Genomic DNA, 16,846 nt, shown 5'->3' on the forward strand with positions numbered 1-16,846 from the left:
TTCCAAAGCCACTCTTTCCTAACCTGGATTTGGCTGGTCTTATAGAATTATGAGAAATTACCTTTCTTAGGAGATGAAAGAATATAAAATGGTCTCATGAGCTCCCAAACCAAGCAAAACCTTGGCTAGAGACCACGTTCCATAGATGTACTAGCATATGGGTTGACAATGTAGGATTTTCAAGGAGTCTAGGATAACAATGCAACATTTTGGATGTAGGTGTTTTGGAGGAGAAAGTCCATAGCTTTCATTAAATTCTCTGAAAGAATACAGAGATTCCCAAAGACTAATAACCACAATTCTCCAGGATGTGTGTTTTGGGGAAGAGGACCAGCATTCCAATTTTTCCTGTGCACTTTGGACTTCCAATAAGTTGTCTGTAAGGTGGCTGCCAATGCTGGAACATGTTAGGCATAGGCTTTGCCTTCTGGAAGTTTCTAACTGTCTTTGGAAATCCAGAAGAAAATTCTAGAGTCCCTTTGGAATGCGTAGACCTTTTCATAGAGGGAGAGAGCCTGATGCTTTTCTCTTTAAGATGGGTCACCCCAGTCTCACTCAGTATCACGCTCTTTCCCATGCTTCTCGCTGGAGGGTGTGACCAGTCAGAACCCCTCTCACTCCTCTCTCATGTTCTAATCTGAGCTACTCTGTGAGTTCGTCTTCTTCTAGTCACTGGTTTACATGCAGATGGCGTGGTTCTTCTATCTTCCCATCTGTGGATACTGTTAGGACTTCACCTGGGATATCTATTTTAGCATTTTTGTCTGTTTTATGATCCATCCCTGATTCATTCTTGAGTTTTTTCTTTATAGCGATATGAATGTTTATTATGTAAGAACCATAACTGACTGCAATTAAGTTTAGCATTAAGTTTTCCCCTGACTTCCTATTTTGATTGTTTCTTTTCCTTCTTTCTCAAACATCTGGCTCTTTATTATTTCTCCAGTCTTCATTGCAACTGGCTGTGATTTGGTCTAAAAAAATCCAGTATAAAATTAAAAAAATGTAGGCTATGTAGATTTCAATATTATTTTGAGACTGAATGTAATAACTTCTAAATGACAATCTCTTTCTGGAAACATGCAGCCATGTGTACTTAATTAAAAGCTCTCCCAACACCTACAGCAGTTCATCCTCTAATCTCCCCCATTAACTTTCCCCCCTTTCCCTCCCCCTCCCCATAAAGCAACAACAACATAGCAAACAGGTGTTGTACATTTAAGTCACAGGTAACACTGTCAACGGAACAACAGAAGTTTGCACACAACTCCGTGGAATGGTACAAAAGGAGCTGGTTGGCATCATAAGATCCTTTGATCCAGCAGCATCTGCTGAAGTGACAGCTCAAACCAAGCATCAGATCTTCACATTAGCCCTGTCACAGTTTAGCTGAGGAACCTTGGCTGAGCTCAGCAGGCAGTTTCACAACAGCCTACACAGACATGGCAGGAGCTGGGGGCTGGGGGCACAATGAGTTGCAGGAGGAGAGGGTGGGTGGGGCAAAGCTGGAGTTATGGGGACATTTCAGGTGTTAGTATATTAAGCATGCAAATCATATGCAAACTCATTCTCTAATTGTTTCATTGACTCAGGCACTTTTATAATTGAACTTCAATGTGAGTTCCATACACTTAAAGCAGAACTACAGCCAAATGCTGATCCAAATATTTACATCATCCAGCATACACTGTAGCAGCCATTTTGGGAATAACAGGCCCCAGCACATACCACCTCCATCTGGAAATTACCCTGATCTCTTATGAGATAACCACTTGAAGAAATTAGTGGCACATCCATTTAACTTTCTTTGGCAACAGCATCCTCTGCTCTCTCAGGGTTCTACTTTGTCCAGAAATCACAAACCACCTGCTTTGAATCCAGAGTGATCAGACGGGACCTCCCCCTTGTGGTTGGGGGAGATAATTATAGAGAAGAGAAATATAATCCTTACTTTACTTTCTTTCTGGCCTTGAAACATTGCTCGAGTCCAAATATTTTAAAATTCTCTACGTGGCTGAATCTACCTTTCTGGAAATAGAAATTGAGTTTTGTTATACTTAGTGCTATTTCCAGAAATTCATTTTCAAACTGAGGGTAAAGTGTTCTTAATATTGAATTGGTAAGAAAATAAATTTCTTTTCTTCCTGGATATTCATCAACTTGTTTGTTTTAAACCTTAGAGCTAAGAATATTTAGAAGACTCAGCTCAGGTGTCTCGTTTTCCCTCTGGAATTAATTTAACAGGAACGGGTGGACTTGGCATCACACTGTGGTGAAGGGCACATGTGGCCTTAGCCCTCGGGTGGGATTCAGCGTCCCCTGGTTGATTGGCGGTAGGAACGAAAGAGTTCAGAGAACAAGGGTGCTTTAGGTCTCAGCCCTCCTGGAGGTTGAATTACAGCAGGAATGAGCTAGGAGGAGGTGGGCAGAGTACTGACTATCTGGGGTTTGGCCTTATATGTAAAATAAATTCAAACTATTAGCTTCTGTTAAATAGTGCATTGGTACCTAGATAATACCTATATTTTTCAGGTAAATTGAAAGAACTACCGTATTTTCCGGCGTATAAGACGACTTTTTAACCCAGGAAAATCTTCTATACGCCCAGTCGTCTTATACGCCGGAAAATACAGTAATAATCTTTCAGTTAAAAATGTTTCCTAAATATGAAATAAAAATCAAACAGACCTAAAAGGTCTTTGGCCTCAAATAATGATTTACAATAAAACTTTATCTTTAATGAAAAGTAGATCTAAACATGGGTACAATGAAGCAATAATGTTTAATTAGAATAAAAAAATGAAGTAGGAAATGTCTGGGGTAAATTCTGTCATATTTTAAACTACCACTGACTGGCAGTACTCTTTAAGAAGCTTAAGTAATTACATAAGAATAATGGAAATAATTCAAGCCACTCTTCCTAAATGTGTTCAGGCTATCTCTTTAGAACTTAAAATACTTAGAGAAAAACTTTTCCTTTAGGCTCTTATATTGAATGATCTTAATATTTCAATAATTGGGCAATGGCTTACAACATAATTTCCTTGGTATTTATTTATTTATTTATTTCCTTCCTTCCTTTAGGATATATCAATTACACAGAGGAAAATGTACTTTATTAACTATGCCTTCAAACTCAAATAAAAATTAACCTTCTAATAGAAAAAAAAAGTATAATTTGCCCAGCCGATATGACTCAGTGGTTGAGTGCTGACCGGTGAACCACTGGGTCACGGTTCCATTCCCGGTCAGGGCACATGCCTGGGTGGTAGGCTCGGTCCCCAGTAAGAAAAAGCATAATTTGAGATTAGAATTTTAAATGGAGAACTGATTCTGTGTAACAGGTATTTACCAACCGCCAACTAGAAATCCATAGTCGGGCTGAATCTGAAGGATAATTGGGTCGTACTTAGTACGATGCCATTAAATTAAGTGTCTCAGGCCACCAGCTGAAAAAGAGAAAACTAGGAGCTGAATTTAGTTATAACACAGGAAAATAATTCACAGAAGTCTACAGATAAGGTTTTGATTGCATGGCAGAATCCAAAGCAGCTTTTAAACTTTGTATTATTTCAAAAGGTGGCAAAGCTGCATGGTTTTAGTACAAATACACCAAATGCCTAAGGCAGATGTTGAAATGTTTTATCGTATAGCTTCCTCCCCCCAGAAAAGGAAACTGAAGATACTACATATTCTAGATGCTCTGAGAATACAAAGGGGGAAGCATTATCTGTATTCTTATTTTCTTCTTGAGAAAATTTATTTACTTCCTAAGGATGCCAGTAAGTAAAAGCCATGGCTATGACATAGCTTTCTAACACGACAGGAAGGCATGGTATCATCCAAACCCTCTCTTATTCTTTTAAAATTTATTTTTTAAATTAGAATTTAATTGGCTTTTTAAAAACTGAGGCTTTTAAATCTTTTCTACTAGGAACTGCTCCCACCTACCTGCTTGTAAATTTAGATCTGAATATTAACAAACATTATATCCTACTTCTTCAAAAACACTTAACGGAAAACTAAAATGATTTTAAAGGACAACTGCTATTTTAAGGTTTCACTTTCAATAATTCTGACAAATGTCAGAGACGGGCTCCCCAAACATCAGACATAAGATTTCTGTGATTACCTTTACCTTCTGCTATCTCGAAGGCTTTGCAGAATGCTACATATAGCTCTCTGCTTATAAATATGTATACGGCTATTTGGATGTGAATGTAAGAAAAAGCCTCCTCCAAACATTCACACACACACAAAAGCAGGATGCTGTTGTAGTTCCTTTAAAAAAAAACAAAAAACCTTCAAGAATAAAGAATGCTCGTTTGGTCCAATGCAGTTGGTTATAATGAGTTTGTTCCTTTTGATGATACAGAACAGAGATGGCCACTTCTGAACACGAAAAGCACGTTTCAGCATTTGCAGGTTCAGGAGGAACTGCTGGACCTCAGAGCGCCAGCACCAGGCAACGTCTACACCCCCTGGTCCCCAAGAGCCAGAAGTCCCATGCACAGGAGGAGGGGTGCGCTGGCATGGCACCCCGAGAGAGGCCCCTCGCATGCCACCGCACGAGCTCTGCTTTGTGATTCTCAACCAAATGTCACAGCCTCTCAGACGGTAGGGTAGGCTAGTCAATGGGAATAATTTAACAGGATGTGAAAACAGGGCTGTAGTTTGAATGACAAAATGGAAAAAAACCCAAACATTAAAATGGTTCCTTTCCAAACACAAATGAATTTTGGTGAAATGTGAACATTTGAGTACTATTCAGCAGCTCAGAGTAAAATGGGTCATGAGTCCACATTCCAGAGATCAATTCAGTGTGCTGTCAGATGCAAAAGGCTGAGAACCACTTTTAGCTGTAAGAGTGCCTCCCCTGGCTCGCCTCCTCCCACATTTGCATAAAACGGATACGGAAGATCATGCAACTCACACTCCAATATTTCTCACTAGTAAAGCGCATGGACCTTTGAGAACTGTTAGACACAATGGGTTGACTAGCCCATGGACATGGGGAAGTACAAAATGGGGCAGAAAAACACCGATATATATACCTGTGTATATATATCTCTATTTACCCTTTTCCTTCTTCCTGTAAAAGCAAGTTACACAGACACCTGATAGGAAAGCCAAAACTCACACGAGACAGATTTTAACCGTAGACTTCAAAACCAAGTATGTTTCTCATTTTAGGACAATGTTTGCACGTCAACTGGTCACAAGGCACAGCGGATGAAGTATCATAGACAAAAATAAAAATAAAAATCTCAGGAGTCATTAGACATCACGCAATTTCTGCATTGCCAGGACACGGTCCCTGCGGCCACTGACAACACTTTGCAACACATCACACAGCGCAGGTTCAGGACAAGAATATAACCGTTTGTAACCTTACATTATGGACCTGATGGATGGCTGAGAAAGGGAATCCAGCGTTCTGATTCGTCCATATCTCACAGACAGACGACTGCTGATATAAACAGAAAACTATCTCATCTTGTCAATATTTAAAACACGGCAGCTACCGAGGTAGCATCAAGGAAGGGAGAGAGGAAAATAATAAAAAGCAAAGAATCACATTTCTTAAAAAAAAAAAAAGAAAGAAAGAAAGAAAAAAGCTCAAAAAAATGCCCAAGGGTTAATCATTTACTTCTAAGCCATTCTTTTGCTTAAAAACATTTTGTGTTGGCTAGGAAAAAAAAAGAAAGAAAGAAAAAAGAGCATTTAGGTGTTAGCTTTATATCATGGGAAGTGACCAATCACGCTGGGAAAAGCCAGCTGTGGTTTACTTTTGCCAAAGAGAACAGAAATAGTTTCCCTCTTCACATCATTTCAGAGGATCAATAGTTTCAAGAAGGATGGGCGAAAACCTTTAACACACGTCAAACATCTTCATTTTCTTATCTTCAAATGACCATGAGCAAACAATGCAGTAAAACGACTTTCGTGATTTAGTCATTGCTTCTCCATTCGATAAACCGAGGCGATATTTTTCCCTCTGGAGTTCTCAAGGGCAGATCTCTGTGGTTAACAAGGGGCGAAGTGCCAGCCTGCCGCCCAGCACTGGGAGTGTGTGGTGGCAGAGGTGGCGGGAAGGAGGCTGGGGGTGGGGAAGCTCAGTTCTGTAATTCAAGCAGAAACTTGGGGGAACAGCATTTGTGCACTGAATGGATCAGCTCTGTAATTCGCTCTCTCCACCATACCACTGCCAATCTAAGAACTAGCCATTATTAGGAGGCAACGAGGTCTGCTTAGGACCACACTAACCAACAGCCCCTCGCAGGAGTTAGAGTAGAAACCACCAAACAAAGTGACTAGGCGCCTGGCTGACCTTTGCAGTTCTTTTCTAGAGAAGGAGTGAGTTCCATCACTGTCTAAAAGACGCCCTGAAATGGAATCTCAGAGCAGCAGAGCGCCTAACCTTATTCAGCCAGCATTGTGGACACCCTGAGAATTCACGAGTAGAGAGAGGTACAGAGATCAGTGCAAGAAGGAGATAAAAACGTACCTGCGATATGGTTCGGAAACCTAGTAAAGAACAACATCACCGGCCAGGGGCTCAAGGGAAAGAACGCTTCTCCCGGCTAAACGTTTCCCCCACCCCAACCCTCCCAGAAATGCTCACCAGAAATTTAACGCCTTTTTCTCCAGCTACATCTACACACACGTACGTCTTTGCTTTCCATCCCTCCTGTCATCTGATGGCTTGCTGGGGACAGAGTGCCGGGTAACTGGCATTCTATTAAGCAAGAAAGACCCCCCAGGGTCCAACCAAAAGGCACCTCCAACCCCCTTCCACTTCCACCAGCTCTGCTCTTCTCAGCTCCCTCTTAAACTTCACGTCATATTATCCACAGGGGCATCTTCCTCTTCCTACTGTTCAAACAGGGAATCCCTAGCCGTTTAAGTCTTGGGCCCCTCACCCCCCGCAGCCTCATCTCCAATAGCCGCCATTTGATTTGAATGTATTCACTCCTTGCCTCCGTGGGATTACCATCCTAACAGGTACAGACTCCCTCCCAGGATCACCATGGCCGTGCTGCACTCTCACTGCCCAGGGCTGAGCTAATCCTTTTCTGTAAACCACATCTCCCACCACGTTCACACACAGGCTAGCAGTAGCCCAGGGACGCCTGCCATCTGCAGATGAAGACACCAACATTCCCAGAGGTCAAGTGGCCTGCTCAGGTCACACGGGAGTGTCATGCATGTCAGCCTGACGGGATAGGAAGCAAGGCCTGCGACCGACTTCACCGGAAGGCAGAGGGACCCTGGTTACACGAAACTTGTTTTGCTGATCCTGAAACAAATATAACAGGGTGTCCCCAAAAATGTATACACACCTTAAGAGCTGATAGCTCAACTTTGAAAGTGAACTGTAGTTTAATAAACACTGCCTTTATAATTATTCAAAGTGTGTATATAGATTTCTCGGGGACATCCTATATATACATGGGACTCGTTCATGGAACAGTCTCAACTCTCTCAACTCTTCTGGGGTTCAAACGCCTGAATGTTTTATTGTTTTCTCCTCATTGCTCCCACATGGGCCATGCCCAGTCCCTCCTTCCAGATGGGCAACAGGCCAACTGACATTTTGGGAAGAGTGCATGCCTTCCCGGTCCCTTTGAGCCTTGAAGAATCCATTTTGTATAAAACTCCAATGTCCTATCTGATTCAAACGCTGCTCTCCCTCACCACAGGCCAGTCTTGGGGGCTTAACAAACCTGGGGGTGGTGGTCAACCTTGGCCGCCCCCAGCCCCAAGCCCTGCCTCCCTCCTGTGCTCAGTTGGGGGGGAGGGTACAGAAGGGCTTGGGGCTTGCTTAGCTGGCGGAGGCTGGGTTGTCTCTGTGGTTGTCAGGGGAACACTAACATGGCTTCTGACGCCCCCTTGAAGGCACAGCCCTGTCGGGTTGTACTGTATGTACATGCGTTCTTGGAGGGCTCTTCAGGAGAGGGTGTGGTCCCCACTGCACAGTTCCTGTGAGATCTGGCCCCAGCTTGGCTTCCTCCACTCTGCCCTCCGCAAACACATGCAGGCACCTTGGGTGGGATGCCGGGAGAGGGCGTAAGCCCAGCTCCCTCTGCACACCCGGTCCCATCACGTGGACACAACGTTTTCCTGCAGGGCAGGCTGCCCGGCGACCACTCCCCGCTCTGCCAGGACACCTCTCTCCAATTCTCTAGTTTTCAGCTCAGGTTGGTGCTACGTGATCTGCCTGCCAGAAGTCCAACTGTGGGAAGCGATGTGCTCCCCCTTCTTGCAGGCTCCCCAACTCTGGTAAGGAGCCTCATGGGACCCTCTCACCAGGCTTGGAGCATGGGGACACGTTCTCTTGCCTCTCCCACGAAGGCAGGAAAGCCTCATCTCTTTCCGCAGTGGCTCAGACCATTCTCTGCCCTTCCCAGCGCTGATCTTCCACTCCATGACTGGTAGCTGAGGGTGGGCTCACCACCCCTTGGTAAGCCCCCAAAAGGGTGCATCTTTCTCTCTAGAATGTGCGGTATTTACAGGAAAATTCCCACTAAGCATCCTGTTACATGAATATATCTTCCAACAGTGCCTAAAAGTTACCAGAGAGTTAAGGAGGAAAAAGAGGGTCTCACGCCATAGTTGTATATTTTTAAATCCATATAAAAATTTTTCACAGTGAAGAAAACCCCCCGCCTCTAGTCATATACAATGAAGAGAGAGTTCATATGTGGCTTACATATCTTTTAAAGTAATAAGAACTATTTTCCACTTACAAGCTATGTTTTAAACTTAGAAAAAGTAAAACCTCCCTCGTTTCCAATAATTCCGTGACTCAGTGCAAATGGTAAAATGTCATATTTTAAAAATAGTTTAAAATAGAGGCAGTAAATTATATTTTAGTTATGAAGGTTGTTTTGTAAAAAGCTGATACATTTCAGATATCACAGGAATTCTGTTGGCAGGAAAGGATTCATCAGGCTCACAAAGCAGTAACTTAAGGTGGACCAGCTGTGACTTTATCACATGAAATGGCTCTTCTAGCACATGGTTATTAGACTGAGTGCTGGAATAAATGTTTTAGATACAGAAGTGTCTGCTGTGAAATTTCATATTTATAAAGATAATATTTCAGGGTATACCATGTATTAAAGCACTGAGTTTTGAAAAGTTTTTGAGAAAGAAAATATCCTATATAATAAAAGGGTAATATGCAAATTGACCCTAACGGCAGAATGATGGGGAACAACTGGTTGCTATGACACGCACTGACCACCAAGGGGCAGATGCTCAAGGCAGGAGCTGCCCCCTGGTGGTCAGTGCACTCCCACAGGGGGAGCTCCGCTTAGCTACAAGCCGGGCTGACGGCTGCCAGCGCAGCTGCGGTGGCGGGAGCCTCTTCCGCCTCCTCGGCAGTGCTAAGGCTATCTGACTGTGGCTTAGGCAGACATTCCCCGAGGGCTCCTGGGCTGCAAGAGGGATGTCTGGCTGCCAGCTTAGGCCCGCTCCCCAGGGAAGCGGGCCTAAGATGCCAGGTGGACATCCCCCAAGGGCTCCCAGACTGTGAGAGGGTGCAGGCCAGGCTGAGGGGCCCCCCCGCCCCCTGCCCCGCATGCATGAATTTTCATGCACCAGGACTCTGGTAAGTAATAAAATTTCACCCGAGGCTCCAATTGCTAGAACAGTAGTGATTTAAATCTGAGTTTTAATTAAGCCTTAGAATGTCTTCATCTGTAAAGATGAATAATAATAGTACTTGACCTACATATCTCACTAAGTTGTTGTGCATGCAGCTCATGGTAAGCTTCATGAGAAAGATACCTTTTCCACAATTTCTAGGACCTAAATTCCTAGGACGTTTGGAACACAGAAGGCTGTCAAGCATGTTGACCGAAGAATGGAATCACAGGATGTGTTCAAAGATGTCCTGGTTAGTGGTAAAGCACTTCAGGAACATTCATTCATGTTATTCATTCCCATCTGTAGCTGGTCCAGGTGGTTGTTGGCACTTGTGCCTTTCAACTAGTCACTGCAGACACATTTCTGGTAAAATGCACCAGAAACCAACCCTGCAGACTTCTTGTTAGAAATGTTCTCATTTTTCCTGACAAGAGCTGAAAAAGTGTGGCCAACTTGGTTGACGAGAGTAGGAACATTTGTAATTAGCATGCCTGCATGTTACAGGGCTACTTGGAAACAATTCTATAAAAGGATATTAAACACCCCTTTGCAATTTCATTTGCTTATTAATTTTCTCTCAATCCCTTTTCCACATATATTGGAAAGGCTAATGTAGTTTATCTGAACCTGAATCATCATGATACCCAAATAAATGGGGGTTAAGTAAAAATATAGTAGCCTTATAACTGATATACAATTAATACTTTAATGTTTACTTCTTTGATGATGAAGTCAACAGAAATTTGAAGGTGCCTAATTTTATCTTTAGTTCAGACCTGCCTCCTGACTCTGGAAACATTTTCTTAAAATACAACACACATCTTGCTCTTGTTACCATCTGTCTCTCAGGTTATCATGAATTCAGTTCAGAGAATACAACATATTTGCATTAAAACCTAAGAATAAAATGAAAGCATTTTACTTATCTCCAAGGTTTTCCTCCTAAAGGTGGCCTTCTTTTCTGCTCAACTGGTAGCAATCAGGTAGTTTATAATAAGCTATTTTTCCTTCATCATCCATTTCCCCCCCTTTACTGGAACATTCTCAAAAAGTGCTGTAACATCTTCTACTCCAAGTAAACAGACTTCTTCCCTTGACCCAACATCCTCCTTGAGATCCTGCTCAATTTCTGCTCTTCTTTAAGAAGCGAACTCCCCCAAAGGTATCCACACAGTCTCCCCTTTCCTGTTGCACCCAAGCCCACTCTACTGAAACTGCTCTTCACAGCACCTGTCACTCTGCCAAACCCACCTGTTCATTTGCCCTGACCCATCAGACACCGTGAATCAGTCCTTCCATTTCTCAGGCTCCTTTGCTGGTTCCCAGGATCTGATCGTCCTCTGATCCCATCAGTTTGGTTTCCCTCTCTGGCTATATGAGGTGATCTCATCCAGTCCCAACTCTCACTCTTGTATCTCCAGCCCAGACCTCTCTGCTAGCTCCAGACTCAGATATCCAGTGGCCTTCTTGATCGCTCTACTTTGATGATGAATAGGCATCATAATCTTAAATTAAATGCCTGAAGCCAAGCTCCTGGTTATCTCACCTCCGCTTTAAGCTTTCTTAGTAAATGCCAACCCCCTTCTTCCAGTTGTAAATATCCTTCTACTCCCATTTTGCACTCAACCTAGCAGGAACTCCCATTGAATCTCCTAAAATCTTCTCACCCTCCTATCACCTACCTGGTCCAAGCCACTACCTTTTCTTACTTGGATTATTTCATTAGCCTCCAAACTGGTCTCACTGCTTTTATCCTTGCCCCCTTAGTCCTTATTCTCCACACAATAGTCAGAATGATCCATCCAGGTCATGCCACTTTGCCCTATTTAACTCAGAAGAAAATTCAGAATCCTAACAATGGCCTGCAAGAATCTCCATCCTTTGGCACCATCCCTGCCTTCCCTCTCCACCCTCCTCCCTACTACTCTTCCTCTTGCCCACTTGGTTCTGAACAGCAAAGCGCATTCTTGCTTCAAAGCCTCTGCATGTGTTTTCCCCTCTGCCAGTAATGTCCTTCCTTCACAGACTGCAGGGCCAGCCCTCACTTCCTTCAATGCCCCTTTCTCAGAGAAGCCTTCCCTGAGCACTCAGCATTTTATATCCAAACTAGAGGCCCGTTGCATGAAGATTCGTGCAATAGGCCTTCCTTTCCTGGCTGCCGGCACCGGTTTTCCTCCGGCACCTGGGACCCAGGCCTTCGTTCTGGCCACGGCCTTCCATTTTTGCTCCGGCTGGAGCACCGCTCCTGTAGCTCCCTCCGCCCCCAACCCTGCCCCTCATAGCAGGTGTCCCACCCCGCCCAGCCACTCCACACCTGCATGCATGCTGCCCAGAGGCCTGGAGCAGCTGGGGGGCAGGGCCGCTGCCACCATCTTTGTCAGGTTAATTTGCATACACACTCCTGATTGGCTGGTGGGCATCACTCGTGATGGTCAATTTGCATATTTCTCTGTTATAGTGTAGATTGAGTCTATGCTGACCACACTGCAAAGGGATTTCTCTTTCAAGAAGAAATGGAAAATCTGAAAAAACTTCAGAGCACAAGAACCTGTCTCCCTGGCACCCGGACATTCATTCAAAGATAGTTACTGCTCAACCATTGGGTGCAAGGCTTGGGTGGAATAGTGAGTAGGCATCCACTTGGCTTTTAGTGGATGACTGTGGGATGGAAATTGCTATGGACACCACCCTTTTTCTATCATCAGGACCAGTAGTAAACTGGGATTCAGAGGCTGATAGTGGGTCTTGGAATGGAGCAAGCTACCGATACCTGCATCACCTCAGCAATTCCAATTAGGCTCTGAAGATCTTCCGGGAGTTGGCCGATGCTGCATCACTATTTTAATAAAGAAACCTGTATGAATAGAGCCCTCTGGTCAGATTCTATCAGAGAGGAATTTTTTGCTTTGTTCTAGCCCTGAAAAAAAAAGTTGACTTTTCCTGTTTCTTCTCTTTTTTGGCCTTAATTCTTTCACAGTACAGGGTGTTCAGAAATTTACCAGAAAGAATCCAACAAGAAATAGGAAAGGTTCCGAGCAAAAGCCAAAGGAACAATAAAGTCAATTCCTTCTCTTGGATGACAGCGCTTCTATAATAAAACAAAAACAAACTTGAAGAGCGAACAAAACAGCTTCAAAGGCAAAAGAAAAAAGGGCACCCCAACCAAGGAGGCCTCTGCCCGCAGCCAAGAGCCAGCAGACTCCCTGGCTCCTGGAGCTGGGACTAAAACGAGATGAGCTCTGTCAGAGGATGGAGTCGAACAAATCCAGTTCAAACACCTCAGGTGCATCTTTGCTTCCGCAGAAACAGCCCCTCGGCCTCAGCCTCCTCTTCCAGGGGCACTAAGTGAACCTGGTCAGGAAACCAGAAAACCGCAACCTCTTGTTTCCCCGAAGTTACCCGCAGGCCAGCATCTTATCACCTCTTCTGTACAGGTACAAGGACTCATCCTCCTCTCCTCTCAGGTGAGTTGTGCGATACGTACAAGGCCCTGAACCAACTGTATGCGATTCTTCTCAACTGTACTGTAAACGACTCAAGTTCAGGGTTTCTTATCAGTGACCTTCTAACTAATTAATTAACTAATTATTTTTTTATTGTGATAATAAAAATTTTAAAAAATATTTCAAGTACAGCTGACATTCAATATCACATTGGTTTCAGGTGTATGGCATAGTGTTAGACATTTATATAACTTACGAAGTGATTCCCCCAACAAGTCTAGTACCCACCTGGCACCATACCCTACTGACCCTTTTAATCAAAGGATTCAGATGAACTATTTTATTTGCAGGGAATGCTGGACTCAAGAAAATGCTGCTTCCTGTCATTTCTCCATCTTTCTTAAGGGCAGTCCTTGCAAACCTTTGTGATTGTGACCTTCCCCCCATGTCTACAGGGAAATTCTTGGACAGATCGGTAATCACCTGCTGGATGTGAAAAGCCAGGCCAACAGTCATTTTTCCATGTGTGACCCACTATTGCTGGTGCTGGCATTAATTGACCTAGCAAAAGTGGGAGGAAGTAATGAACACGACGTTTGGTCCCACCCTAAGTACACTGGCATCATATATATATTCTGATATTACCTGTAGCCTGCCCAAGTTTACAGTTGTCCTCCCTCCCTCCCTCCCTCCTACATCCCTCCCTCCCTCCCTCCCTTCCTTCCTTCCTCCCTCCTCTCATCCCTCCCTTTCTTCTTTCCAACTACGATTCTGGAACTGATAGCACATAAAATAAGCCCTCAGCTGCCAAAGTAGGAGAGAACTATAGGCTATGTGATTCCTGTTATTCATTTGTAGAGATAATATATAACCTGCATTCCTAATATGACAGTTGTGAACCTAAATTACAGAATTATTTATGAAAAAAATAGAGCAGAGAAAGGAAAATGGAACACTAACTCCAGATTCTGCTGGGCAGCTCCCCAGGTTCTCTGGGTGTTGCAGGGAATCTAAGTCAATTGGGATCATGCTATTTATTGCAATATGGGCTATTTTACTTGTTCTACCTCAAAGTTTGGATGCCATCACATACATTTTTCAGGACCACTAAAAAGCAGAAATATTAATAACTCACTCAGAAAAGCAGTGATCAGCTTTTTATCAAAACATGAATTGCTGCAAAGAAACTCGATTTTGCAAAGTAATGCTGTTCTTTGCCTGTAACATCTCTTTAAAATATACATTATGTTCCTTTCTTGCAAGCTGAGGCTGTCATTTTCTTTATTTAAATCCATTTATTAACTATAGGCTCAACACTGCTTCCTGCCTCTGGTAAGAAGAGAGGTATTGGACGAAGCCATTCATTCAATGATGTTTATCAAGATCCCCTTACTTCCTCATTTTATCCTTGTGGAAAACATTTAAGAAAAGGTCTAGCTGAACTATTAACTTGAATGATGCCAACCTAAGAGGTCTCTGGTAGAAGGTTACAGTTTCCCCCCTCAGTTCTGTCCACTTAGCACTGAAATTGATATATTGTAGGGTTACTTGAAAGACGTGCTTTTTTGAGGTAAGCTTTTAAAATGAGCACATTACATAGTCAGGAAGGATCACTGATACACAGAGTATTGGCCCAGTTTTAAAAAGCCATTGGTAGAAGGGTTATTGGGTAAACTTGAAAAAACATTTGAGCTGGAAAGTAATAATGTTAATGTAAAATCCTGCATTAAGGTTAAACACACACACACACACACACACACACACACACACACACACACCCACCACTGCTGAGGGCTGAGTAGGGAGCCATGACTCATGGCCATTAACAAAGGCTGGAAAACTTCCAAACTGGGGAATCAGGATGCTGTGTAGCCCACATCCCACTTATCAGAATGATATTGGCAAGCAGCTAGCTATGGTTAATATAGTGAAGGGAGGACAGCAAGTTGTCTTCAGTCTTAAAGAACTGTTCTCAGCAAGAAGGAGCAGGCTTCTTCGTTGTTTCAGAAGACAGCATTAACTACATAGGAATTCTAGGAAGGCTTATTTCAGTTTAATACAGGATGAAAGTTCCACCAATTAGAACTTTTCCAGTGGTGGAGCTGCCTCAGAAAGTGGGGGCCACCTTTCCAGGGACAAGTTTAAGCAGAAGATGGTGGCTGTCTGTTAAGCATGCATTAGAGAGGGTGATGCATCATGAGGCAGGACTAGAGGCATTTTCTGGCCCCTTCCCACACGAAAATCCCGTTTTCCGTTAACAGAAGAATCTTCTGGGTATTAATGCACATACACCTGTGTGATGCTACATTCAAACCTCATTAACATAGAGACCCACACAGAAAGGGGGTCACCTCATTTCACAGCTGTTGACATGAAGCAATTGTTTGCTATCCCTGATTTGGAAAGGATGAAAAATGGGATGTCCAGAGCGAAGGATTGTCTTCAAATACAATGTTTATCCAATGCTCCCCTAGAGGTTCAATTCTCTACTAACCTCACATTTACATTAGGGATTAGATATTATTAACATAATTTGTTGAAGGACTCAAAACATGGCACTGGAGCCCTCTGGGGTTCTAGAGTTTCTAGAGGGTGTCATGGACCAGTTTGTAGAGACAACACAGGTGTTCATCACATAGTGCTTAAGGCCTGGGAGTGAATCCTGGCTCTGCTCATGACCTGTGTGGTCTGGAATGAGCAACATAAACTCTCTGTGTCCTAGTTTCCTCATTATAAAGTTGTATTCATCAGAAGTGTGGGCTCTGACAATGATGATAATGAACTACCAGATCAAGCCAGGTAGGTGACACACTGCTGTTCTAGGTAGTTTATTTCTCTAAAAAATTTGAGACCATCCCAATTTATGTCCAGTCTGCAGTCCTAGAAACATGTGGTTTTTTGGTGCCTATAACCTTCTGTAAAGTAATCCGATCAACAAGTATTTATGGAGTGCTTATTATAGGGAATTAACAAGTGACCCAGGAAGGGTCAGCTGGGCCTTGTCCTCACATAGCCAACATTTTAAGAGAAATAAAATATTTTAACATAAAGTATGATATATTTTGATATATGCCAACTCAGAGTATTTAGAAGTATTTAAGTATGGGATATCATCCCCAAATTCTTTCCAAAGAGCCCCAATGCTAATTAGGTTATGACACGATAAGAACCTGTACCGTGTTTGCATTCCTAAGAACGACTGTTTCCGTATCAGTGCACAAGTATTAGTCTGGGCTTACAAGCTGGAAAACAGAAATGGTTTTGTAGAACACAGCCAAATAGTATGAGCTTTACTTGAAAAGACATTTATTCCCAGTTGCAGTTGAAAAAGCATAATGTAGAAAACTAGAAGCTATCTCAAATAATAATAATATCTAGAACAACCCAAACTTACAGCTTTGTAGTTTGTAAAATACCTTGACAAATATTACTTTACTTGTGTCTCAAAACCATGCTGTAAGGTGGGCATTAATCTCCCTGTAGGAAGAGAAAACAAAGGCTCTGAGTAGCTAAGAGGCCTGTTCCAGATTACAGAGGTAACAGATACCAGAGATGGAATTTTTAACCCTGATCTCATTACTTCAAAAAAACTCATCAAATTAAGTATGAAAAAATGAAGTCAATACCTGCAATGATGTAATAGTTTTCCATCAGACATTCTCATTCAAAAGTCAACGTGGGTTTATTCCAGTACCCACCAGTGAGCCTGCTGGAAACCATACCCACTCTGGCCATGGCCCTTTGACTGT

The 16,846-nt window shown here is 43.0% G+C and overlaps 1 protein-coding gene across 16 annotated transcripts in view; it reads right to left on the reverse strand.

The window, feature by feature from the left end:
* ANKS1B (ankyrin repeat and sterile alpha motif domain containing 1B) overlaps window positions 1–16,846 on the reverse strand; it is an 808,746-nt gene that overhangs the window by 45,047 nt on the left and 746,853 nt on the right. For 5 of the 16 annotated variants that reach the window (XM_054719387.1, XM_054719396.1, XM_054719391.1 and 2 more), the window contains one exon: window positions 5,396–5,470. The exons of 7 other annotated variants lie outside the window; for them this stretch is intronic. In XM_054719387.1, coding sequence (XP_054575362.1) covers window positions 5,396–5,470 — 75 coding nt within the window. The remainder of the gene's footprint in view (window positions 1–5,395; window positions 5,471–16,846) is intronic. 4 more of the 16 variants (XM_054719388.1, XM_054719393.1, XM_054719392.1 and 1 more) reach the window with 1 other exon arrangement.

The sequence above is a fragment of the Eptesicus fuscus genome, chromosome 7, assembly GCF_027574615.1.
Source record: "Eptesicus fuscus isolate TK198812 chromosome 7, DD_ASM_mEF_20220401, whole genome shotgun sequence".
Classification (NCBI taxonomy): Eukaryota; Metazoa; Chordata; class Mammalia; order Chiroptera; family Vespertilionidae; genus Eptesicus; species Eptesicus fuscus.